Genomic DNA, 27572 nt, shown 5'->3' with positions numbered 1-27572 from the left:
TTAAACAGTTAAAACAGAGGTTCTTAAACTTATTTTTAATTTTATGCACCCCTTTGTCTCTCTGGTGAAGCCTATGGACCCCTTCTCAGAATGTTTTTAAATGCATCTAATAAAATACATAGAATTATAAAGAAAATAATTATATTGGAATAGTCATCAAAATACTTTTGTAACTTCATTGATCCTAGGTTAAGAACCCCTGTCCTAGAGAATAAGGCCCAGATTGTATATATCTCTGTAACCCTATTGACTAGCATATGTCTTAGCTTTATGCCTTAGCATATGTCTACTTAAATTGAATCGGTTGAAATGAAATGTTTATTTTACATATTTACCCCTCTGCCTTTTCCTTCTTTTTTCTTCTTTCTCTCCCTCCCTTCTCACCATACCTGGTCAATCTTCCTGCATCCCCACGACAGAAAGCCATCTCCTCTCCAACTGTGTCACGACTTACAGATACATCCAAATTCACTGGTTCCCACAAGGAGAGGTTCGATCCATCTGGCAAGGGAAAGGGCAAGGCAGGCAGAGTGGACTTGGTGGATGAGTCAGGCTACGTGCCTGGATACAAGCATGCGGGCACGTACGACCATAAAGTCCAAGGAGGGAAATAGGCGTCTCGTACGGAGAACAAGCCTTGTCAGGACGGCGATGGCACACTGTTCAGGTTGGCATGAATGAGAAAGTGATGATGTTGGAAATTGTTTTCAGGAACTGGAACTTATTCTACCACCTGCTGAGGTCCTCACAACACAGGGCAACACTTCTTTACATTCCTCATGTTTAACGTGGGCAAAAGCAAAAGGAAAAAAAGAGTCTCTGAGCTTTAGGCAAGAAACCAAATGGAAACGTCTTTTTTTTTTTCTTTCTGATCCACACCATATCAGTAGCACTAAGAGGCCAGCAACATTCCCAAATGTTCAGTGTTGCTTCAGGGGTGAGAGAGGGTCTCCTTTTACCCCTCAGATGGGGTGTTCTCCTGGCCTGCTTCACATTTGGCAGAATATCTTTCAGAAGAACATCTCCCACTTGAGTGGGTTAGGGGTCTGGCCATGCCTGATTCCTTTCTAATGAGTCCACTCTGCCCTCGGAGACAAAATGCTGAGCATTAAACTGGGAAGTAAATGGCTGTTTTTCCAAAGAGACTTCAGTAGGTCCCTATTACTACCCTATTTGCAAGCAGAGGAAGTTTCTTCCTGGAAAGCCAGAGAAATATAGCTCCTGGATGACTAGTATGTGAGCAGAGGGATAACAGGGCACATCTTCGTATGTCTAAAGTGGCCTCTTTCCCTTATGTGAACCATACCCACTTTAATCCAAATTACCAATACATATAAGGGTCAAAACAGCAAGACTGGGAGTGGGAGGGGGGGAAAGGGGGAGGCTGGAGTCAATTAGAGCTAATCTACTAACTAGAACTATAAAAACAACTAAACTAAGCCTTAGGTGACAGAAAACAGGATTGAAGGATGGCCACAATTTGTTTCTAGGCTTACACTGCCACATAGTGGGTGTGAAGGGCATCGGGGGGAGTCTCACATACACAGTTTAACATGCAAAGGCTAACCCTAACGCTGCCGAGGTTTTGTCCAGAATTTGGCTCACACTGCCATGCTGTGTGTTTGTGTAGGGTACAGAAGTCTAATACATGTGAACACAACTCCACACATCTACATGGTGTCCACTTATATGCTAGCTCTGAGGTGATGAAGTTTGAAATCTCAAATAACAAAGGTCAAACGAACGGGAAGAAAGTCTTGTGAGGTAGGACATAAAAACTTCCCAGTTTACAAAACGCCAATCATCCCCTCACCTCTCCTCCCTCTCTAGAGCAGCAGAAAAATTACTTGAGTTTTAAGTCTTCTAATATTTATAAAGCATGTGAGCAATTTATGAAAGGCATTGGTATGTGTCACAGAGTGCTCATTTCATATTACTTAATGCAAAAAAATTGAGTTCCAACCAATGCAACGGCTTTTATGTTTTCTGTCCTGCCAGCAGAAGTCCAGAACAAACCCATTATTTGTCACCATTTCCCCCTCTTTGAAACTAAAACCAACACATCGTTAAGTCCAAAACATGCAATGAAAATGAATGATGATTTTTTTTAGCCTGGGCATTTGCAGTTGACCATTTAAAGCTTTGCTTTTCCTTTTGTGAAATGGAGTTCATGCATTAACTTTAATAATATGTAACTTTGGCTATTAAAGTTTAATCAACTTTACAGTCTCTCTCTGTTTGTCCCTTTTCCCATTTTGGATTCAATACAGATTAGAGGCATCTTTCAGAGTGTGATCAGGATGGGATTATGTATGCTGGCTTTGCACAGAGTCAATAATGCCCTCTGGAATTAACAATACCCAGCCAGAATTAACCCCCTCTCCCCTTTTTAAAAAACTCTTGAACAGTCTTTTGCTCTTTTTTTTTAAACAGCAATTTACTCTTAACTGACTTTCCCTTGGAAGCGTCCTTTATAAACTTGGCCTCCCCTGAACTCTTCCAATCCCTAACAGGACGTGAAACCAAAACAACAAAAATAAACAAAGGAAAGAAGTCTCTCTTAGGTCCCAGATTTTTGTTTGGATTTTGTTTTGTGTTTGCGAGAAAAGAGAAACACAGCCATGAGTCCATTTTTCAGCATGCCCTGGGTACTGCCCTGTGTTAGAGTTTTCCAATCTGTTGCCGTCACTGTATGTTCAGGTTTCTTGAAGTTAAGATATTTTTGTGGAGGTATAACAGTCTTAACCTTTTGTTGTTGCTGTTGTCATTTCTGTCTTTGCAATCTTATGTTAAACAGGGTCCCTGCCTCATTCACAAACCATAAAAAAGTGTCTACAAACATTTCCAACTGCATCCATGTTCAGTATTTATAGCCGAGGTAACATTTTCTTAGTATTACTACATTTGCCAATTTGTTGAACATGCATGTTTATTTAGGTCTCAGGAATCTTTACTTTTTTGTATTCAACACCATTTCAGTCATGGAAATATTTAAACAAAACTTTATAGAAGATGTGACTCCAGGTTTTGTTGTGAGCTGAGCATTATGTGGAGGTACAGATAGCTAGTAGGGCCAGGCCTCCCAAGAGTGAATTTATTCACTTGCTAGGCAAGCATAAGGGCAGGGAAAGCTTTGGAATGTTTCTCCCCCACCCACCCAGAAGCTTGAGAGCCTGAAAGATAAACTCCCTATCTTGTGGTGTTGGTGTCTTTTTTTTTTTTTAAAGACAGGCAGATACAGACTGTGCCCCGAATACCTCAGGAGCCAAGGGTCCTTCTCCCTAACCAGCAAAGGAAGCATTAGCTGGTAGCATTTAAGGAATGCTTCTCTTTTGGCCATAAAGAAGTTGGAAACTGATGGCTTCTATGTAGTATCCTGTTTAGTTTTCACAGATAATGTCATAGCATTTAGATACTGAAAGATTCCCTGACCCAGCCTTCCCACAATTACCACATAAATCAACACATCCATTAACTTTATTAATTCAGTTGACTCATTCTTTCATTCACTAGTTCAACAAAAATTATGCTATAGGCCTACTGTGTGCAAGGTACCATGCTAAGCACTAGGGGAGATGTAAAGGTATATGATTTGGTCCCTGTACCCCAGGAGGTCACAGACAAGGGGAGACATAAATAAAGCACAGTCTCTTTTACTATCATGTAAAAAAATTCTTCCTAGGATATTAACTATGTCAGCTGATCCAATATTGAGTTAACTGATTCACACACTACTCCTAGGGACTAAATTATGCTGAGTTTTGCCAGGCTTTGTTTTGCTTTAGCTTGTGGTCCTGGGACCTGGGGAGCAAACCTCTAGCTGCAGCTTGCTTCCCATTCAGACTGGCAGTCTGACTTGTTTTATCCAGCTAAAAGAGTAAAAGGCTCTTTTCTGATTCTCCATACCCAGCAAAAGAGGTTCTGAAAGCACCTGCACCAATGCAAATTCCTGGGCATTTGAGGGCCTTGCCGAGGTGAGGCAGGAAATAGAACAAAGATTTCTTAGTCATTTCCCTTGTATTATTGATGTATTTACACTTAGTGGTCTTACAGAAACCAAAAGGAAATGATAGGGAAGTTTATTAGTTAGCAAAGAATCCCTCGGGTTGAGATAAGGCGTGGTTCACTGAACTGCCATTCTGTATACTCACAGGATCAAAGATATAGAGATATGGAAAGGACCTTAGAGGTCATCACATCATTTTACAGATATGGAAACTGAGGCTGAGGGAGGTTAAGTGACTTGTCCATGGTCACATAGCTAATAAGTATCAAAGACAGGATTTGAACCCAGATTTTCCTGACTCCAAGTCCAGTAATCTATTCATTAGTTAGTAAAGTAGAGGTTTAGAACAACTATCAGATTAATTAATGCCGAGGGGAGCAGAAACATTTGCTTGAATTTTCAGGTCATTTCTGGTTAAAATGGGGCCTGAGAGCCCTTGCATTGGCTTACAGACTCTGTACTTAGAAGGCCTGTGCCTGCGGCCAGCAGAAAGGCAGACCCACAACTCTATCATGGACTTTTAAAGTGGCTGTGTTATTGAGATGGGATATGCCACTTATTGCATGTAAAACATGAGTCTTTCTTTTTCCCTTAAATACCGTGATGTCACTTCTGAGCTCAGAAGTTTACAAAAGCCCCACTTAACTTTAGTGTCAAAGGAAATTCAATTTAGGTATCTTTCCTTGTTCAACCCCATGGTTGTGGATGATGAGGGAGAGAAGGATGGCGGTGCTTCGGTGTACCCCCTGGGGAATATCCACAGCAAGAACTTTTATTGGCTCTGTTCTTCAAGTACAGTAAGCGCCTCATACCATATATACACGTATATACAGAATAATGTGAACTATGGACATTCTACAAATGCTACAGGTCAGCTGGACCCAAAGTCAAAACATAGCCAGAGACGTGGAAATGCAGCTGTTCTCAATATAAAGTGACTGGTGAGACATTTGAGTCTGGATTGGATGCATCATTTGGCCTTTCCAAGCAACAAATAGCATCTGCTTCAAATGCAAGAAGTCCTCTACTGTCATTTTACAGTCCATTTCCAAGGACTCTTGGCAAAAGCCCTGGCTGAATCCCCCTGAGGTATCTGAGAGTCTAGTTTAAGAGACTGAGGGGATCTTTTCACCTTAGAAGATGAAGAGCTGAGGTTAACTGGAGATCTCAGACTCTAGTAGTTGTTTGTAGACATGAGGACAAGCTCTCCCTGCTTCCAATGAATGTATCAAATCAGACATTTCATAAGAAACCCTGGGAATAAAAGAAAACCAAAATAACTTTCTCCTGGCTTTCCTCACAGGTCTGGACCTACATGTAAAGAGTATCTCTAGGCAAGAGCTAATTATGCTTGAAAAATTCTTTTGCAAAAATCTAAAAACTGATGGTAGCAATATTTTAACATGAAAGTGCAGTAAACAGGCTTAAAACCCATATATTCTCTGTTACTCCATCCCTCAGACTTTCTCTTATAGTCCAGTGGCTATTACCAATTACTCATTATTGATTAGAAGGACACCTCCTTGGTTATCTGAAGAGAAACCCAGTTTGGGGCACAGAACATGCTTGTGTGAATGTAAAGTAGAGAAAAGTGAAACAGTCCTCCCTGCTTTCCCTCCAGTTTGTCAACCAACTTATAGAGGGAAGCTAAGATAGAAAGACTTTGTTTTTCTCTTTTTGATCTTTACACAGGTAAGCTTCTCCCCCTGCCAGGGTCTGCACAACAGCTAAAGAAAAGGGACCCACACAATGGGTCAGACTTTTTTTTCTTTTTTACATCCCAAACAACATGTGTAAGCATTCCCCCTGCCCTTTTAAATGCTTCACAGAACTTCAAAGGGGCTAAACTGGCCATCTGTGGGAAAAGATTTAAATGAATCCATGACAGGGCTTATTTCAAAGGAAAAGAATATACTCTCCCTTCAGTGGCAGCTATCATAGGGCACAAAGTTCAAGCGGTCCTCACATCTTTCTTCTTCTTGAGACTTCTTTTATCCACAAAATACTGAAAGGAGTGAGGATATAGAGAACCAGAATTATTGTGTCCTGACTCAGGGCAATGGCCCATTGTCTTGAACCAAAAACTAAACTCTTCAATTTCCAACCAAATGCTCAAGAAATTTGCCCTAAAAGGAGAATATGGCAAGTGTGATAAGCTAAGGAACAACAACAAAAGTCTAATACTCCCAAATTTTGGTGAGCCAAGTTCAACAAACTACTCTGGGGTGAGCTGCTCTCCTCCAGGGAAAGAATAGACCTTCCAGGGTGTCAAGGTTCAATCCACTTCATAAATTATGCCTCTCAAGGGATAAGGTCTCTTTACCCCCTCAAAAGTGAACTGCCTTTGGGGGTGGGGTGAGGAAACAAAGCAATTCATAACAACCAGGCACCCTCTAGAGAATTTTATAAAATAGAAACATTCATTTTCTAAAAGTTTTTGATAAGAAAACCTCAAGTGTGTTTTCCAAACCCTTACCTAGGAAAAACATTCATCTCATTGCCTCCCTTATAAGCTGGATTTGAAATGCTAAAAGAATAACAAAGCAAAGGGGCCAATGGAAATAAGTTTGATCAAGTGGAAAAAAACATGAAAAATTATGGAGATGGCTCTTTTGGCCCATTCAACTCCATTTGACTATATCCTAACACTGCTCAAGAACTGTTCCAGCAAAGTGAAGAAGATAGGCTTTTTGGTGACCTTTTCAATTTTATAATCTCACCTGTACTGCAAATAGTATGCACCTTCTCACACTAAGGGGCACTGAGAACCTGCTAGTTGTTTTTTCCTTCTGCCTGAGAATGACAAATGTCACTAGGGAGTAGAGGTGTTGAATTTCTGCTCAGCAAGCAAATGGTTGAAGCATCTGTTTCTACAGAGTCGTTATGACCTGTTCACATTCAACCACAACATATTCTTCTGGCTTTGTGATTATTTCTTTTGGTCTAGTACTAAGATATAGGTTCTGGTTTCATTCCAGGCCTAAAACTCTGGTATCTGATCAAGTTGATTTCCAAGTTCCTCATTGTTTTGGTTTTAGATAGTCCTTATTAAAGTCTTAATGACATTTGATGACATGTTATCATGGACAGGGACTGGACTTGGAACCAGAAAGACCTGGGTTCTTCCCTTAAACATTTACTAGCTGCATAGGGCGGCTGGGTTGACGGAGTGTATAAAGTGCTGGATCTGGAGTCAGGAAGACATGAATTCAAATTCAGCCTCAAATACATACTAGCTGTGGGACTCTGGAAAAGTCGCTTAACCCTGTTTCTCTCAGGCTCTTCATCTGTTAAATGAGCTAGAGAAAGAAATGGCAAACCACTCCAGTTTCTTTGCCAAGAAAACACTAAAAGGGGTCACAAAGAATCAGACACAACTGAACACGGCTGAACAATCTAAACAGATGACAACAAACAATTGTGTGGCCATGGTCAAGTCACTTAGCTTTTCTGAGCCCTGCTCTCTCCACCTTTAAATTAGGGAGCTGGACTTGATAGCTTCTAAGGTCTCACCTAGCTTTAAATTTCTGATTCTATGGCTGTAAAATAAGATTCATCTTATTCCCTGAAAACTGTTCAGCTATATCTGGGCAACAAGACCAGCATTTCTGACTCTCCACTATTCAGGGTGGCCGTAGAGGCAAGTTATAGTGAATAGTAGTGATGGTTGAAATAACATTTTACCAATTGAACAAATACCCTGTGGGATATGAGGATGTCTATAGATTCAGGCTTTACTTCTTCTCAACTGAGTATTTCAGCAGTTTACCTCCTACCAGGGCAGATTCTCTATTTGAGTACACACGAGCCTTTCTTTGTTCATGTGTAGCTGAGGATAGGGGCATCTTTCCTTTAAAAAAATCAAGCTTTGGGAATACAGACTCATTTGCCTAGTCATATTTCATCATTTATCTGCAACCAAGGGGTGGGAAGTACTGATAATTCTAGTGAGCATCACTTCCCAGAGACACCATTTAAATGTCCTAGTTAGTTGACCAGTGGGCTTCATCACATGTATTAAACAAAGAACCTTTGCTTGAATTTGGAGTCTTTTGCCCCCAAAACATGTCTGTGTGTTTTCCTAGGTTCAGTTTCTGGATACTGTATATAGCATATAGCCAGGATGTTTGCCTTTGTTGCATGGTTTTACGCAATGCCAATTAGCTTTTCTTAACCATTAAATAATTAAACTTTTCTTAGCTGGGGTTTGGGATGGGGGAGGGGCCTACACAGTTTACACCCTGAAAACACCTTAAAGACAAGAACAATTTCTGTCATACAAAGGGAGTATGTTGGAGGGTATCTCAGCCTCAAGAGAGGAAGGCAGGAGGTTGTTTCATAATGCTGATCATACAAAATTATTTATGTTTCTATTTAAGCACTACATTAGACAGACAAATGGTCAGTGCAGAGGAGATATGTTTAGCAGATAGGTACCAAAATCCAAATTCTAATTACACTATAAATATAAAATGTCATAGCAAGAGTTATATATATTTATACAAGATTATTTTTCAAATGTTATAATGCCTTTAGTCTTTCAAGTTTTGGACAGATGAAAATGACAGCAATGCCAAGAAATCAGAACTGGAGAAGCGTGGGAGGTTTGTTACCAAATGTAGTTGTGTTCCTTAGTCTCCAGGTTTCCTGACTAATCGCTGTTTTGTGCTGTTTCACCTAAACTTTAGGTCAGGTTCTGACTCTTAACATCCTGATAATGCCTGCATATGCATGACCCTGGGCATGCCGGTTTTCTATTCAGCAGCTGGGATCCAGCTAGTTGGCAAAGAATCTGTTAACACTTAAGGTGCCTGGTTGAAAAGTTTAAATGGCTGTTGGGTTTGTCTTCCTTGAAGTAAATGTACCAATAGCTTCAGTGAATTTTACCCAATCCTGCATCCTAACTTCAACCCAAAAAGTTGCTGTGTGCTTTTTTGTTACCTTGTCTCTTGCAGTGTTGAATATTGCATTTTAGGTTAACATTCAGCTCTACTGTGAAGTTTCCAATCTACTAAAAAGCCTTGGGGATTTGGGAGAAACCCAGCATTAAACTTGCAAAGTTGTCTTCTACAGACTTACTACTGAATGCTTGCTTAAAATTTGCAAGTAAACAGATTAGCTTTTTAGAGCTGGGGAGGATGGGTATTCCTCAGTCCGGACTGTAGTGGCTAAATAAGCACACGGGCATTGGTGCTTCACTTTCTTGATTGTGGCAGTCAGATATCTTCTAGAGAAACTGAAGGGTCTGATCCATGGGCATCAGTGGGCTTCCATCTTGAGAGTGAGAGGCCTGGGGAAGGGCAAGCACAACCGGAGGCATTGTACTGAACTCTGACACTCTTCATTGAACTGCCATCTTGTCCTTATGCTTTTGGGGGTAGGGATGGGGAGGGGAAAGAAAACTTAAAAGAAACTTGAAAGGGATCACATACTACTAGTTTGTACTAAGTTTTTCAGGAAAGGGAAACAAATTTATATATATATATATATGTGATATATTTTTACACTGTTTTATTAATGCTAGGAAGTATTAAATGTTTCACTTTATCTGTATGATAAAAGTCAAGACAATATTATGGACATTGAAACTTTGTAAGGTGGTCACTAACTTCTAAAACTGCATTAATTGTGAATAAGCTATGCTGTCAAAATAAGCATTGCTTTTCTTGATATATAGCTCTCTGGAGCCAAGAAGAATAAGCCTCAAGTTCCAATGTAGCCATTGTCTGACTAGAAAAGTGGCTTGCAAACCTTTAATATAATGTATATTGTATGGATGTTGTTTCTCCTAGAGGATTGCAACTCATGGTGTATGTTTTTACTGTTGATTGTATACAATTATCTGTTCAGTTGGTAAAGTGATTAATAAATGTGTTAAAATATGAGGCTGTTTGTCATCCTTGAAACAAATGAACCTCAATGTCATCACCACCTTAGAAGCAAAGTATGTAAAAGTCAGTAATATTCATATAATAAGCCATCAAAAATTCTACCACCTTGCTCTGGGATCAGATAATGCTTGATGGGCTGCCAGCTGACTCCCCTGAGATTTCTACACAACTTTAGAAAGTAGAGTACATTCTGCCTTCCTCTCTTATTTTCATTTCTTAATTTAGGTCATTAATTTCTTTTTAATACGTATCAATATATCAAACAAGAAGCATTAAGTGCCCACTATGCACCAGGGACTACTAGGCAGAATGTTTCATTTATCAAGGAAGACAACGTGTACACATATAAATATATACAGAATAAATGAAAAATAGACCAATTCAGGAAGGAATCACTATCAGTTCGGGAATTCAGGAAAGGCTATGTGAATAAGGTAGTCGGGATTCTAGGAGGCAAAGGTGTGGAAGAAAGTACATTCACATAAGCTTTTCAACTTTTAGAAGCAATTTGCAGGTGAAATACTGCCTTGCTTTTATAATAGGAATAATGTTTCTTCTTATTCAATCTTGTCTTTCTAGTTGTAATAAACTATAGCTATGAGATAGTGGAAAGAGCAATAGATTCTGAGTAAGAGTCAAATTTTCCACTCTTAACCTCCTCCCAATTCCCAAGGGAATGACCCCATTCTAAAAAAGTCCAGTTAAGGGGGGAGGGTCTAGAATTAAGGATATTTGGGAAGATTATGGAGGTATTACAGCTTAATGTACCAGAATTCTAAAAAAACCTCAGGCTTAAGTTAGATCATCTCCTAGCCAGAAAAGTCCTTGGACATAAGTCATATTTAGGAATGGCCTGAAAATTCAAAAATGAATTGATATGATCACATAAAACCGAAAAGATTCTGCCCAAGCATCTGGGATAGGGAAAGTGGTCAAATGAGGGGAAAAGTCCTTTTGGATCAAATTTCTCAGATAAGGTTTGTAATCCAAGATTTATAGACAATTAAGATATATACACACAACAACTAAGAAGATATAGATATATCACTTATATATCTATATATCAAATCAAAAGCCATTACCCAATAAATGGTATATAAAAGAATATGAACAAACAGTTCTCAAAAAAGAATTTCAAACTACTAACCATATGAAAGAATCCTCCAAATCACTAATAATAAGAGAAATGCAAATTTTAAAAAAATTATAAGGTTTTACCTGACAGCAAACTGGAAAAGATGACAAAAGATAGGTGTAATCAATGTTGGGAGTGTTATGGGAAAATAGGTACACTAGCGAGTTACTGGTGGACTTATGAATCAGTGCAACCATTTCAGAAGGCAATTTTGAATTACGCAAAGTGACCAAAATACCCTTTGGTCCAGAAATTCCACTATTAGGCTTATACCTCAAAGAGGTCATTGATAAGAACACAGTCCCTATAGACACCAAAACATTTATAACAGCACTTTTTGTGGCAGCAAAGAAGAGGAAGCAAAGCAGAATGGGAATCTACTTGGAGAATGGCCAAACTGTGGTATATGAATGTAATGGATTATTACTGCGCTTCAAGAAATGGCAAATATAATAAATACAAAGAAGCATGCAAAGACTGACATTCTAATGCAAAGTAAAGTAAGCAGGGCCAAGAAAACAATAAACACAAAGGCTACAACAATGTAAACAGAAAGAACCACAAAACAATCAAAGTGAATGTTAACAAAATTACAATGAATAAGCATGGCACCAAAGAAGAGATGTGACAAAACACCCCTGCTTCATTCTTTTTCAAAGGTCGGACGTCTATCAGTACGGTACCATATATTTTGAGATTTTTTCCAATGGATTGATACGTTTTGCTAAAAGAAAAAAAATTTGCCTCTTCCTCTTTTTTTCCTCCCTTTCATTAAAAAAAAACATTATTTGATACGTAGGATAACTCCCCAGGGGGGAGAAGGGGAAGGTTACTGCAGAAATTCTAGTGCTATAAAAAACTAAATACATCAATAATGATAAAAATCAATAATGAAATAAAGAAATTAAGAAGCTCGAGGCCCACTCTAATTTTTAGCTTATTAAAATTAAATGACTATAATTTATATTTGGCAATGGTCCACAACTGGTTAGTTGATGATAAATTACCCAGTAACAAAAAAAATTCACTAAAATCACAAGCACAAATGGATCTGTATGTAACTGGTTAAAGATTTCTTATACCTTTAGCAAGTGATGCACCAAAGAGCTATTGTTCCAGAAACATAGTAAGATCCATTAACTTGTATTTTCAGACTACTTCATAGCACTGGACAACAAATCTATGTTGAATAGGCACATTAAGTTAAAGATTCCATTTGATTGTTAAGTCATGCTTTATAGAACAGGGTAATTGGCATTTCGTGATTATTAGCTTACTCTATTAAGTTAACATATATAAAGTCTATGTAAATTCCATACTGAGGATTATTAATATAGTAATGATATTTACCTATACTTGTATGGATTACCTACACATTATGGATTACAAACTAGATAAATATTTAATTAGATCCTCACAACAGCTCCATGAGGCAGAGCAGGTACTATCCCTGTTTTATAGAGGAGGAAACTGAGCCTTCTATGTAACATATTAAAATACAGCAAGTACCACAAAATCAGGACTTTAAGTACAATCAGTATACATTTTACTGGGGGAAATAAAAAAAATCAGATATAACATTATTCTTGACTTCCAAAGGACTAGTAAGGCTTAAGGGCCAGAATCAAAGTTAAAAATTGTTACTCCACTATAAAAGCAAAGTAACATTTTATCTCCAAATTGCTCCCATCAAAGTGGGAAACTAATACTTTCCTCTGATTATATGATTTTGAAGTTCAGTCTTTCAACCAGCTCTTTTCTTCACTTTACTCATCTTAAATTTTTTAGTTAAGAGTGTGGTGAAAGTAATGAGCATTATTTTGCATAAGAACTTCTTATTGGATATCAATTCTTTCCTTTTAAAAATGCTTACTTTACTTGCATTTATAATAATAAAGCACAGTTCTGACCACGTCACCTCCCTACTCACTAAACTTCAGTGGCTCTCCATTACCTTCAGGCCCAAATGCTATTTTGTCCCATGTTCCATGCCTAGAATGGACGTTCAACTCCTCACTTTTGCCTCCTTGCTTCCTTTAAGACAAGAGTTCAAATTACATCTTCTGCAAGAAATCTTTTATCACACCCCCCTCTTCTCTTCTCCCTTTCCTTCAACTTATGTCTTCTCTCAGAGATCATCTTCCACCAATTCCATACATATCTTGTAAGGATACTCACATGCTGTCTCCCTTGTTAGAAAACGAACTCCTTGAGGTCAGAGACTGGCTTTGCTTTTCTTTGGAACCTCTGCACCTAACAGTGTCTGACACATAGTGAGTGCTTCATGAATTTCAATCAACATGCATGTCAATAAACATTTATTAAGCACCTACTATATGCCAGGCTTTGTGCTAAACACTGGGGAGCCAAGGAGGCAAAAAATAGTGGCTGCTTTCAAGGAGCTCATAGTCTGAAAGTTTATCCAGTAGCTGATTAACTGCATGAAGTTTAAATTTTATCCTAGAGGTAATACAGAACCACGGGAATTTACTGAGTACAGGAGTGGCATGGTAGCATGTGCATTTTAACCACGTGAAAGATGAATTGGAGTGTGTCAGAACCAGGACTTGAACCTAGGTCTTCCTGGCTCTCTATCTTCTACAAGTCACTTCTTTTTCATGGTACACAGCACCAAATTTAGTACTCCCTCTATGATATGACAAAGGACAGGATTATCTCTTTCCTTAAGGCAGCCTAAGACAGCATCAGAGTTGGTGAGGAGGGGTGATGGTGGTACATGTTCACAAGATCCTCCACATTTTTTTCCATGAACCAGTCACCCCTGCCTTCCCCCACCCCCAACTGTGTATCTGTACAGTTGATTTTGGTGTTTTAACTTTTTTTTACGGTTGATTTTTCCGAATGCCAGACCTCAGGATTGCTCCAACTAAATTTCATCTTTACAGAGTCGTCTCATCCTCCTAGCTTTTTAGAGATCTTTTGTTTGATTGCACTAATCACCACTGTAGAGCCTATAAATAGGATGTAGCAAATCAATAATAATAAATATTTGTTAAGGCTCTCATCAGGCATAAGGGTGCCCTGCATGTCTGTAAGTCTGAGTGATCACAAAGATTTAATGAAATACATGAAAGCAGGTAAACTGAATATAAGGCGCGTACCAGCCTTTTGTCAATACAGACTATTAAAGCCTATAAGGATTTCACAAAATGTAAAGTTCAATTTTCAGTCAGGAATTCTGAGTTAGAATTAACAAGAAAATTTTGCAAAGTTCTAAATCAAAGAATGTGTAATGACTATGACTTAATCGGACACCAGACAGTAATAAATGGAGGATAAAGAAAGTTGTTTACCCAAATCTATATGGTCATAGAAAATAATCTGGAAAATCAGAAAATAAAAATTCCACTAAACAAAATGGAACATTTTACATTATAACACTGAATACATTTTTTAAAATGATATGGAATTAACTTGTCTTATTCTATATTTTTGAAGCTTTTTATAATTTTTTTTTTGGCTAGGTAATGGGGTTAAGTGATTTGCCCAGGGTCATACAGCTAGTAGGTGTATCAAGTGTCTGGTCCTCCTGACTCATGATCACTTGACTCCAGGACCCGGTGCTCTATCCACTGCACCACCTACCTGCCTGGCTTTTTATAGTGTTATATATAGTCTAACTGCTAACTAGACCTCTGCCTAACCACACCGCCCCCAAAAAAGGAAAGAGGCTACATTTTATCTGGTTCACTTAGACTTTCAATATTTCCTCAGTCATTGTCATTGAATTTATTCCTAATTTTTCAGACCAAATAATTACAATGGAAAAAAGAAACATCCTTACATCTATCTGATGAACTCTTTGCTAAAGCAATTTTGTTGTTGCTTAGTCATTTTCATTCACGTTCGATTCTTCGTGACCCCTTCTTGGGGGTTTTCTTGGCAAAGATACTGGAGTACTTCGCCATTTCCTTCTCCAGCAGGACACTGAGGTAAACAAGATGAAGTGACTTGCCTAGCATCACACAGCTAATAAGTGCCTGAGGTTGGATTTGGACTCGGATCTTCCTGACTCCAGGCCCTGCTCTCTATCCACTGCGCCACCTACTTGCCCTGTGCTAAAGTAATTACAAAATTTTTAAAACTGTGCTTTGGTGGTGGAAGGGTATTTTTCCCCCTTTACGAAACCAGAATAGTCAATATTGTTAAATATGAAATACAAATCCCTGAACTTCAGAGCTACAGAAGTCCCTTAGAGCAATCTTGTAGTCCAAGTTCAAAATTTTTCTTAAAGAAGAAATTGAGTCCTAGGGAGGTTATGGAATTTGCCAAGTCACACAACTTATTAGTGGTAGAGTCAAGACTAAAACTCAAATCTTTTGACTCCAAAGAGTCCAACAAGGTTGTGCAGGATGATCTCCAGTGAATTCTAAAAGCACACATATGTGTGTAGAATAACTAGCACTGGATTTGACACCAGGGGCTCTGGATCCAAATTCTGATTCTGACATTTACCAGCTGTTACCATTAAGCTCTCTAAGCCTTATTTTCTTTATTTGTAAAATAAGGTAGGTCATGTTTGAAGGAGGATTTATTGTGAAGAAAATGGTTCCTTAATTTTAAAGTATTATAGAAATGGAACTGATTTTCATTGTTGTCATTATTACAAAGGACGGATGGATGGATATGATATAACTTAAGGACAAATGTGAAGACTAGTATGAACCTACAAGCATATTGTCTGGAAGGCTAAAGCCTGGAATAAGCTTATAGAAATACTAATAACAGGAAGGAACAAGGCTTCTTAAGCTATTTTGAGCTTTTTTACAGATATCACAGAAGGGATTCCTGAAGTGTGAGTTAATTTAGTCACTGATATCCTTTCAATCTCTGAGATTCAAATGATGTGGTGATTCTGACAATGCACTTACTCTACTACAATACGGCTAATACTCCCACTGATCTCCCAAAATCACTTTCTCCAAGGTCATCAGTGACTTCTTTATTGTCAAATCTAATGGTCTCTTTTCAGTCCCCATCCACCTTGACCTTTCTGTAGCATGATTTAGTGATCATTCCCTCCTTTATATTTTCTCAAATTAATTCTATAATTGAATACCACTCCTCACCCTACTTCTGGTTCTCCCCCTACTCTTCTGACTTCTCAGTGAACTTCAGTGTTTCTGCCTCCTTTCAATGCCAAGAATGGATATGCCTTAAGGTGCTGTCTTTCGCCCTCTTTGTTTTAAGCTCTTACCTGGTCATTTTGATTCATTCCCACTTTTTTTACAGACCATATTCATATGAGTGACCCCAAATCTATTATCTCTAACCATGACCTCTTTTCTGAGCTCTAGCCCCACATTTCTAATATCTTACTATTACCTCACCTTTTTCTGGTGGACACATACTTTTTCTAAAAGAGTTGCAAGAGTTTCTTGGTCTTTGGAGTTTCTTTTTTAGTTTTGGTAATAGTACTTTTTGACAGCTTGTATACAACCACACATACTCACTTATATTGTTTTTTGAACAAAGGAATGTACAATTATTTAAAAATTACAGAATAAAAATATATATTGATTACTTTGGGGAAATTTTAGTTTAGCTAAGTATGTAAATCACTGTGCAAAAATAATAAATCAATTCAAATAACTGCTTTGCATAATAAACTTAGTTTTAATAAATTATACCAGTAACACAACACTGCCAGGCAGAGAAGACACACACAGAAGAAAGAAAGAAGGTGCTAAGACTCATGAAGAGAGTAAATGCATACAACAGAAAAACATAGCAAAACTGGAAGCTGAAACGTGCAAGGAAGATATCTTCAGGAATAAAAATGGAAATTACTCAAAGTACCAAGAAGTCACTTCATAGAACTATACAAAATAATAACAGAATTCATCCGGTGGTGGGATAGCGTAGGAGTTTGGTAGAAGATACAGGATCTTAAGGGAAATAATGAAAAATGTAAAAACCAAAACCAAAAAAGCCACTACACTATAAAACACTCATCAGTAAAATTATTTGGTACTGGTCAAAAATAGAAATGTTGTTCAATAGGAAAGACTAGATAATAAGACCAAGAAGTAATCAAACATAGTAGCAGTATTTGACAAACCTGAAACACAGCAACTACTGGGGAAAGGATTCTTCATCTGACAAAAACTGCTGGGAAAACTGGAAAGTAGTCTAGATGAAAATAGGGTTAGACCTTGTCTTTGGCTGAAAGAAGGCTTGGTTTGAATTCATTCGGACAGGACCCACATGTTGTGATTTTGGGGTCCCAGAATCCCTAAACCCCTAAACCTCAACATCCATAATTTAGGCTCATTTTCTTCTTGGTGGAGATGGAGGGAAAACTGGCCACCTTCCCTGAGTTTTTTAGATACTTGAAAGACAATTATTCAATTACTTTTTGTTATGTGCTTGTAGTCATCTCTGGTTGGTTTAGATGAGTCATCATAGGATATGGAAAAGTGAGTCTTCAAAACTGATTTGAGTAACAGGAAAAAAGTAGCTTATGGAATGACCAGTTCATAAGTATTTGAATCTGGCCCCCAGTCTGCAGAAAGCAGTGAATCATGTTTTATTCTTCCTTACTTTTTTCATACATACTCAGTAAATAAAATTTAGCTGTTTGTAGTACTGGTAGTGTAACAGAAAGAATCTTTATGTTAGGAAATCTTTTCCTGACTTTTTTGTGGCTCCAGGCAAACCTTATAAACTCTCTGCCTCAGTTTCTTTTTTGCAAAACAAAGATAATTATAGACGTCCTTCCTTAACCTTTCATAGAGGGTGGGAGGATAATTGAGATAATAAAGCCAAAACACTTTTGAATGCCTTAAAGGAAGGGCACTGAATGAATTTGAGGTCTTACTGCTGTTAGCATAAAAAAATAGGATTAGACAGATCAACCTCTTATATCATACATCCCATTAAGCTCCAAGTGTATACATGAGCTAAATATAAAAGGTTATTATCATTAAAAAAAAATTTATAGCCATGACCAGGGAAGAAATCTTAATTAAACAAGCTATAGAGGTAATCATAAAGATAAAACAGACAATTTGATTATATAAAACTGAAAACCTTTTGCATGAGAAAATCAATGCAGTCAGAATTAAGAGTACATCTTTACAGCAAATATCTCTGACACCAAAGAGAAATAAATTATTGTACTGTCAGGGAAGTAAGTCCTTCGAAGCTTAAATGATGTGGGAATGCTGGATTCTGAGAGGACTGGAATGTCTAATTATTTCTGGGCTTTTCCAAGCAATGCATTTTATGCTAGGAAATGGAAATGAGAGACATTGTCATCTCAGTTTTCTGAGGGGAATCAGAAAAAAGCAAGCCTACAAGAAAGCCTGTAGGGAGTCAAAATTGTCCAGCAAGACATGGAAGAACACATCATGTTTTCAAAGGAGCTCACTTCATTTAGATAGCAAAAGGGCCAACCATGGGCCACAGGAGCAAAGTACAAAAAAATAAAAAGTAACAATGAAGTTGTGAAGGAAATGTTGAAAGCAATAGATGTAGCCAGGGAGGATGCTAACAGATGGACTGATACATTTCCAATATAATCCTGGGCCAAAAGAATTTGTCTCTGGATTTGAAGTAAAATTGATTTAAAAAAAAACTTTTTTGAGGTTTAATTTGATTATACAGACTTAAATGTCCAGTGGTTATTGTAGATCCCTTTATACATTGTAGAGCTATATATGTTGTAAGATTCCTTGTATATATATTATTTAAAACTGTTCTTCCAAATTTATTGAAATATTATCCACTTCTAGCTGTATTTTTCATATTTATTAATGTCAATAAGATATAGAATGCTTTAAAAGGTATGATGTTCAACATAGAGAATTGATATAAATATGTAAGAACAAGAACTATTACGACAATGGATAGAATAGGCCATTTTCATAAGAAAAATATGCATGTGGAAGAATGTCAAATCACTAATAGTAAGAGAAATGCAAACTAAAGAACAAAAGATAAAAATAAAATATTGGAGGTGCTGTGGAAAGAAAAGAAAGCATTGTGAATTGGTCTGTCTTAAAAAAAATTTGGTATTATATCCAAAAAGTCACTATACATAATCTTTGAAAGAACAATGCCATTATTAGGCAAATCCCCAAGAATATCAAAGCTAAAGGGCAAGGATCTATACATACAAAATTTTTTATAGCAGCACTATTTTGTGGTAGTAAAGAATAGGAAACAGTGAGTGCCCCATTGGTTGGAGATTGGTTGAACAGATTATGGTAAGAATATAATGGAATATTATTTCTATCATATAAGAAATGTCAAATAAGAAATCAGAGAAACTCAGAAATATTTTAATGATCTGATGTTGAACAAAATAAGCGGAACTAGGACAATTTACATAATGATAACAATAATGTAAAGAAAAATACCTGAAAGATTTCAGAATTTTCATCAATGTCATGAATAATCATGATTTCAGAGGAATAATTATTAAACTTGCCTTCTGCCTCTTGGCAGAGATGTGATGAACTGGTGGTGGAGAATATGATATGATTTTTAGACATGGTCAATGTTTTGAATTCTTTGGCTAGACTTTACTTATACGTAGAGGGACTGCTCTGTTTGGGTCAAGGAAGGTGGTGGAAAGTGACATAGATTTTTAACAAAAGAAAGAACATCAGTACAACAAAAATGCACAAAAGAACATTTTTTAAAGTTCAAAAGTTTATAATAAACTAGCTAAATTCATTACTAACATTAAATTTGGTATACACTTAAGAAAACAAACTGTACATAACAATATTTCATATTTCCTACAACCCTCTTTTTGGTTCTTTTCTGCATATTTTGTGTTTGTTGATGATCAAGTTTATAATAAAAAGAGAAAGGAAATATCTATGGGAAGATAGGAGAGAGCTGTAGCTACCTTTCCTAGTGTCAAGTTGCATTGTTTTGGGGCAAACTGTAGAGTTTAGAAGGAATGACACTGCCAATGTCCTTGGTTTAAATTCTCACTTATAAAGTACACTGACCTTCCACAGTGTTGCTGGATCTGCTCCTCCTCAATCCTTTTTTAAATTTAGATCTGAGTAAAAAGACTGCCAGTTTTATAATATCTTGTGACCTCAGGTTTTGTCACCTATGCTATGTTTTACTAGCTGTTAACCAAGAGAGTTTAAGAGCAGATATATCTGACAGAGGGGTCTTCTGAGAGGTTCTCTTACCTCCATTTCATGATGCCAATCCTCCACTTCTCTCACCTCCATTTCATGATGCCAGTCCTCCACTTCTTCCCATCCCTTAGATAACCCCGTGGGACCAATTCAAGATTCAGATGAATCTCTTGGGGTCATTCCAAATGTCCTTGATAAACTCAAATTTATAATTATCTTCAAAGTGAGTCCCATCTGTAAGTGAGTCCCATTTTCAAAGTAAGTGAGTCTACATCTGCACAAAGTTTTAATGTTTTGTTAGGCTTAGTTAGCGTGGTGGTAAGAATCAGGGAGATGATTATTCTGCTGTTCTCTCCCCTGGCCAGACAACAACTTTAGTTCTGGATACATTTTAGGAAGGCCTCTGATGAGGAAAGAAAGTGACCAGTATGATGAAAAGACTCAAAACAATTCCATAAAAGGATCATCAATAAAAAGAATTAGGTATGATTATACTGGAGGAAAAAAAAAGTTAGGGCAGACATAGTAGCTATCTTCAAATACTTACAAGGCTCTCAAGTGAAAGAAGCAAGCTTAATTTTCTGCTTGGCCCCAGAGAAGACCAGTAAGCAGAGTTAGTAGGAGGCAGAATTCACTCATGATAAGAACTTCCTAATAAAAATGGAATGTTCTGCCTCATTAAATGTTGAGTTCTGTCACTAAATCTACTCCAGGAGACACTAGATGACTATTTGTCAAGGACATATAGAAAAAATTACCACACTGGGTAGACAGCTGGACTACATGCCCTTTGTAAAAGGCCCATCCCAACTCAAATTCTAAGACTGCTACTCCAGGCTTCTTTTCACTATGTTTGGCTTCCTTTTGCCACAAGTTATTACCATCAGGATATGAAATGAAGCTTCTAAGCCAAATTTTAATCACACATTTCCATTTCTTTCCAATCTTTATTCTCCTTTACCACATTAAAAATCAAGAAGCAAATTCTTTCAAAATTTTGACTCAGATAAGTCAACTGAGAAAAATATCTGGTGCGCATGGCACGTTTTGGCTCATATGTACAGCACAACTTGATTTGAGGCTTAAAGTTAATAATCATCATCACCACTTTCACCAAACTAATAAAAATATTTACCTTGGGGTAAAGCTTGAATTATAGACAACAGAAACATACTAAGTACATATAATCTGGAATTAAAAGACACTTCAGAGATCATTTTACTGAGAGGAATCTTGAGGCCGAGTGAAATGACTTGACTTACCCAAGGTCACATAGTAGTAATTAGCTAGTACTTGAATGTAGGTAAATCACCTCCCAATCCAGTGCTCTTTCCACACACAGCTTATCTGTCTTATTTCTTTCTAATGTAGATCTAACCCACAGTGCTTAGATAATAACTTTACTTTGGTATAGATAGAGCTAGCTTTTCTAAGTTTTTTTTTACTTTTCCATCTTGCTTTTTCCACATGATTAAATGGACCTGCAAATTTCACTTCTCTCACCGAGAAACGAGGTGTCACTGACCATTCATTGCTCAACTTTTGCAACAATGGGTGGAAAGAGAGCAGATGATTAAAAAAACAACTCAAAACTAAATGAGCCTGTTCTCCATAGAGCCAATGACAGTCTTCTCCAAAAACCATCACCAAGGCAAAGAAGGGTGATTGACTCTCTGTCTCCTTCTTGGGTGATTTCTTCCAGGCATCAACAAACAAATGAAAGAGGTATTTCCAAAGCAGAAGCAAACCCTTTAAAGCTTCTCTTTGATCTTGTATTTGGAAGAAAGAGAAAATACAAGCACATCAGATTCAAGAGCTTAGTGTTCTGCAAACCTGCACAAGTCAGAATGAAAAAAAAAAATTAGAGCTGGAAGGGACCACAAGTATTCAACCTATTCATTTTACAGGTAAGAAAACTGAGGCAAAAAGAAGGTACACTGCCTTGCCCAAGACCACACCCAGCATTAGTGCCAAGACTAAGAAGAGGGTCACAGTCTCTTGATGCCCTTTCCAAAGTTTCTCCCCTTGTAGTTGCAAGAAAAGCTTTATTTGAGGAACAGGAAAAGTACAACAGAATTATTTCTAATGCCTCTGCTGGCTGCAGGAACATTTATTCAGAGAGGGGAAAAAGATATCTGTTCAAACACTCTTGGAGAGCTTTTTAAATAAGAACAGGGCCTTTAGCCATAAAGCAGCTAGAGAGTGTCGGGCCTGGAGACAAGAAGACTCATCTTCCTCAGCTCAAATCCAGCCTCAGACACTTTCTAGCTATGTGATCCTAGGGAAGTCACTTAACCTTGTTTGCCTCAGTTTCTTCATCTGTAAAATGAGCTGGAGAAGGAAATGGCAAACCATTCCAGTATCTTTGCCAAGAAAACTCCAAATGAGGTCAGGATGATTTAGATGTGACTGAAATGACTGAACCACAACAAAAAAACCCAAAGGGTCTTCAAATCATCCCTTTAAAATTAAATTCATATTAACAAGAGATATAAACAAAATGCTAACGCTAAAATGCTGGCCACAAGTATTAACTAAAATTTAGGCAACAATATTGCCTTAAAAAATTTTGAGCTTTTAAAATTCTAAGAAGGCAAGAAAAACTGTTACCTAAATGTTGTTCATGCTTATTATAACGAGCACTTTAGTTTTAGATAGGTCAAATTTATGATAAAGTAGACCTTTGTTTTGTGTATATCTATTGTTTACATGTATATTATGTGAATACTGAGGCCCATTATGTAACCTGTATTGCCCATTTATGCCCATTTTATAGGACCATGATAAGAGAGAAATCATGAAATAGTGGAAATAGCACTGAAATAGAAGTCAAGAGACCTGGGTTCCAGCCTCTGCTCTGTCACAATAATTTTAGGAATTCACTTAAATTGTATGGGTCTTTGGTTTCCTTAGTCATAAAACAAGGAAGTTAGATTAATTGATTTCTGGTACTTCAGTTGTAAAATTCTATGACACAATTTTTAAATGATTAGAGGGGATCATAGTTGTTCTCTTTGCTTTCAAAATAATACTACTGAGACTAGGATCCTGGTCAAGAATGCAACCTCCAAATGTTTTTGCTATAAGAAAACTCAATCCACTTGATTTAGTTTCCAACAGGGGCAGTTTACATACTTTTCTTTGCACTTTCTGACTTATTTTGATTATAATTTAGAAAAAATATTTTCTTTTTAATATAGGTTGTTTCTTGAATTTTAAAGTGGATTCTGATTATATTTTGAGCCAAATTTTGTTCCTGTGAAAATGCACCCCATTTATGATAATGAAAATTATGGAACTCAATGAGAAGTTAGTATTAAACTTACAAAGAATCACTTTATAACCAAATTTTCAGGACTACATAATAAGAAATATCTACAAGTAAATTTCCCTTGTAGATACTTATTATATGAAATAACAATCACTATTTAACAATTTAGCAGTTTTAGTTAACAGATAATAAAAGGCTACACAGAGTATCTTTGAATATTTGTTTAAGCACTAATGCTCACTCCATCTTAAGAAATTTCAATGCCTGCTGCATATTTACATGCTTAGGATTTGGATTTCCCCAGACAAAAAACACCTTACAGTTTTACTTCCCTAGGATATTTAAGAAACTTTAAAATAAGAGTTGTTTCCCCACATAAATATTTCCAAAATCAGAAAATAAATCTATCTTAATGAAATCTTTCCTAAACAATTAAATATGAAGAAATACAAAGATCAGAGGTAAAAACACTTTCAATATAATTTTAAAATGTAGGTACGAAAATGGACTGAAGAGTTAAAAGTATATTCTTCAACATTCCATAAATATTAACTACTGCTGAGGTCAGAGTTGCTAAGAGGAAACTGAGACATTGTCTTTTTTAACTCATTATAACTCCAGTGTAACTGCTCAACTTCAGTCTTGTGTCGAATACGGGTCTGAGTGAGTTCTTGCAAAAGATGTTCATTAGTACAAATCAAAGAACTGTAAGAAAAATAAAAGAAAAAAATTACTTGTTTTTCTTTCTTTAAAATGAAATTCATTAAAATGAAATTTCTTTAAAACAATGTGCTCAAAATTAAAATACATAAAATCCATCCAAAAGTTCTAAAACATTTCAAAATTACCATCCTTCCTGAAAAATCTTCATTCAGTATGCCTCAAAAATTTAAGTTCAGTTAATTACTTTGTTTTCCAGAAACAATGCATTAATGGAGTCTTAAAAATGGAATAAAAGGAACAAAACCATTTCATTCAGATCAACATTATTATTTCTGCAAAAATAAACCCATTCATCCAGAGACCAACAGAACTAATGTCACATCTTATTAAAATCAATTCAACTTCAAGTGCCTTCTCTTTATAAGGAACCACACAAATCTAGGGGAATGGTACTGTGCTAGCAGCCACAGGACACAACATATGTTTGGATAAATGAATACACGGTCATTTAAGGAGGGAGAGAGCACTATCAGCTGGAGGTGGGGTAAATAAGAAAAGGCACCATGGAAGAGATGGCCTTCCTTCACGAAGTAAGGAAAGGGTTCTGAGAAGCAGAGATGAAGATCAAGTGAATTCCAGGCTTCAAGAAGCAACTAATTTTCCAGGCTAGTTACAATATAGCCTACACGAAAGAAAATAAGATGAATAAGACAAGAAATATTGGAGCCAGATTGTGAAGGGTCTTAAAAACCAGAGAGATGAGTCACTATTTTATATTACTCATTATTAGGAGCCACAGTTTTTGAGCAAGGAAATAAGATAGATAGGAAGATAGATATAGTGAAAAGTTGTGTATTTGGATTCAGGTCACCTGGGTTTGAAATCTGTCTCTGCCACTAATTACATGTATGAACTTAGGCAAGTCATTTAACTTCTCTGCCTCTCAACTGTCTTATCTGTTCAATGAGGTGACTGGACTATAAGACCTCTAAAGTCACTTCTTACTCTAAATCTATGAGCTCACAGTTTAGGCTGCTAAGTGGAAGATGGATTCAATATAGTTGATATGCCTAAATAAGTAGTCTAGGCCTCAATTAGGCTAGTGACAGTATAAGTGGAGAGAAGCTAAAGGATGTTAAGAGATACTACAGTGGTAGAATTAACAAAACTTGACAACTGATTGGACATGGAGAGTAAGGGAAAGAGGAAAGTCAAGGGTAACTCCAAGGTTATGTACCTATGTGCCTGTGAAATGAGTGCCCTCAACAGAAACAGGAAAGTGTGGAGGAGGGGCAAATTTAAGAGGGGTAAGGAAAGAGAATGAATACTATTTTGGGTGTATTTAGTTTATAATGCCAATTTCAATTTCGGCAAGGATAAGACGTCTAGCATGAGTTGGCAATTCAAGACTAGAGGTTAGGAGAGAAATTAGGACCATAACTAATCCAGCCATTTCCCAACTGACAGGCATCTCCTCAGTTTTCAATTCTTTTTTTTCAGTTCTTTGCCACCACAAAAAGAGCTGCAATAAATATTTTTATACTTATTGTCCTTTTCCTCTTTCTTTAATTTCTCTGGGGTCTAGACCTAGTTATAGAATTGCTGGGTTAAAGGGTATGCACAGTTTAACAACTTTTTGGGCACAGTTCCAAACTGTTTTCCAAAATCATTGGACTAGTTCACAACTCTACCAACAGTTCATTAGCATACTATTTTCCCATAGTCCCTGCAGCATTTATCATCTTCCTTTTTGTCATCTTAACTAATTTAATGGGTTTGAGGTAGCATCTCAGATTTATTTTTATTCACATTTCTCTAATTTTAGTGATTTAGAGTATTTTTTGTATGATTATTGATAGCTGATTTCTTCCTCTGAAAACTGCCTATTCACATCCTTTGATCATTATCAACTGGTGAATTAAATGGCTCTTGGAAAAGTCCTTTATGCCTGAGCAATACTATCTATGTGATTACTTTCATTTCCTATTCACCCCAGTCATTTCTCATCTGACAAAATATCACTTCTCTCTTTACAACAAACAAATCAATCACTTTTAACCTTCAATTCCTACACAGTGGTGGTCTGGTTTCCAGCTGTGACCTGGACTACAACTGTAGGCTGGGAATGATGGGAATGCTAGAGTTTGCTTCCAAATTCTTTGAGGCTTCTAACAATAGCATTCTCACCTTTGGCCTAAGGAGGGAACAAAGATGGGCAGAGGGAAGGAGAAAATTTCTACCCTAGACTTGTAACAGCTACCATGCAAAAAAGGCATGCATACTCCAAGGACAAGCACATACCTGCACTATTTCCAAATCAGAGAAATTCTTCCAATATTTCTTCCCCCTATCTTTAATGTCCCATCCTTCAGCAGTGTCTCCCTAGTATCCATTTCTATTCTAAACCTTACTCAATCTAACCTCCAAAATATACCTCTTGCCAAATTTCTCTTCAGAGCCTTAAGTTTTTCTCTGGCATGCTGTTCTTCTAATTTACAACCCAAGTCTTTTCATTATTTCCACACTAAACACTATTTTTAAAAATTAAGTCATCACAGGATTGGCAAAAATACTTTATTCAGGATTTGGAATAATTTTAAGAGCAGGAAACAAAAAGAATAAACAAGCATTTTTCTGGTTGAAGACATAATAACAGCAAAACATTCCAAGTATCAGCAATAGAAATGGAGTTATTTAATCTCTGCGTATTTGAAAAATCTATAAAATTCCTCATATTCATAGCTTTCTATTCATGAGAGTGAGCTCCCAGTTTTAGTGCCCTTCCCTAAGAACCTCAGTTTTCTTTATGAATCTCTAGTAAGACATTAGAGTTGTAGATCTGAAAGGACTTTAAATGATGAGATTCATTTCATAGATGAGAAATTGAGGCGCAGAGAGGTAAGTTAATATTAACTAGTCAGTTAGGTCCCAGGACCAGGATGAGAATGAGAATACAGGTCTCCTCATCCACTGCTCCTTTCACAATACCATAAAACCTCTAAATGTTCTCCCTCGTATGATTTTATAAGTAGTAATGCCTTAAAATCATACATTCCTAGCAATAATGTACCTGTGACTTTCCTGAAGCATCTCTGTCAGTTCCTGAATCTTGGCATAGTGTTCAAGATGTTCTTTTAAGTTATCAATTTCACTGGATAACTCCTGATTACTGTTTTGAAGTTCTAAAATAGAAATGGAATATCTTTAGTATTATGTTTTGTCATTTGTTTCTATAAATTGTGAATCTAAACTTAATTTTTAGAATTTGATGATAGTTGTACTCCAAAAAATAAATGTAATTTAAAAAAACACAAATTTTCATACATATAAGTCATGAAGTTAATTAAAAATAAATCTGTAAAACTCGCTCATTAGATCAATTTTAACAAAGAACATCTATCTGTGCTTCTTAGAAAACATGACCTAGATATAAAGAGATATTACAAGAAAATTTGAAGAACATGGAACATATTACTTG

The 27572-nt window shown here is 36.8% G+C and overlaps 2 protein-coding genes across 3 annotated transcripts in view; one reads left to right on the top strand and one right to left on the bottom strand.

Annotated features, from left to right (window-relative positions):
- The window catches only part of TPPP (tubulin polymerization promoting protein), a 140739-nt gene extending 130848 nt beyond the window's left edge, over positions 1 to 9891 (top strand). Inside the window, exon 4 of the mRNA XM_020985662.2 lies at positions 420 to 9891. Coding sequence (XP_020841321.1) covers positions 420 to 614 — 195 coding nt within the window. The 3' untranslated portion in view covers positions 615 to 9891. The remainder of the gene's footprint in view (positions 1 to 419) is intronic.
- A 9479-nt stretch (positions 9892 to 19370) lies between these two features.
- Positions 19371 to 27572, bottom strand: part of CEP72 (centrosomal protein 72) — a 68914-nt gene continuing 60712 nt past the window's right edge. For both annotated transcript variants that reach the window (XM_020985663.2, XM_020985664.2), the window contains exons 11-12: positions 27165 to 27276; positions 19371 to 24136 (exon numbers count right to left, since the gene is read on the bottom strand). In XM_020985663.2, the coding sequence (XP_020841322.1) occupies positions 23980 to 24136; positions 27165 to 27276 (269 nt within the window). In that variant the 3' untranslated portion in view covers positions 19371 to 23979. The remainder of the gene's footprint in view (positions 24137 to 27164; positions 27277 to 27572) is intronic.

Source organism: Phascolarctos cinereus, unplaced genomic scaffold (assembly GCF_003287225.1).
Source record: "Phascolarctos cinereus isolate Bilbo 61053 unplaced genomic scaffold, phaCin_HiC Scaffold_4;HRSCAF=312, whole genome shotgun sequence".
In the NCBI taxonomy this organism is placed as follows: Eukaryota; Metazoa; Chordata; class Mammalia; order Diprotodontia; family Phascolarctidae; genus Phascolarctos; species Phascolarctos cinereus.
The sequence above is the reverse complement of the archived record's forward strand: the minus strand, read 5'-3'. Positions and strand labels throughout refer to the sequence as shown.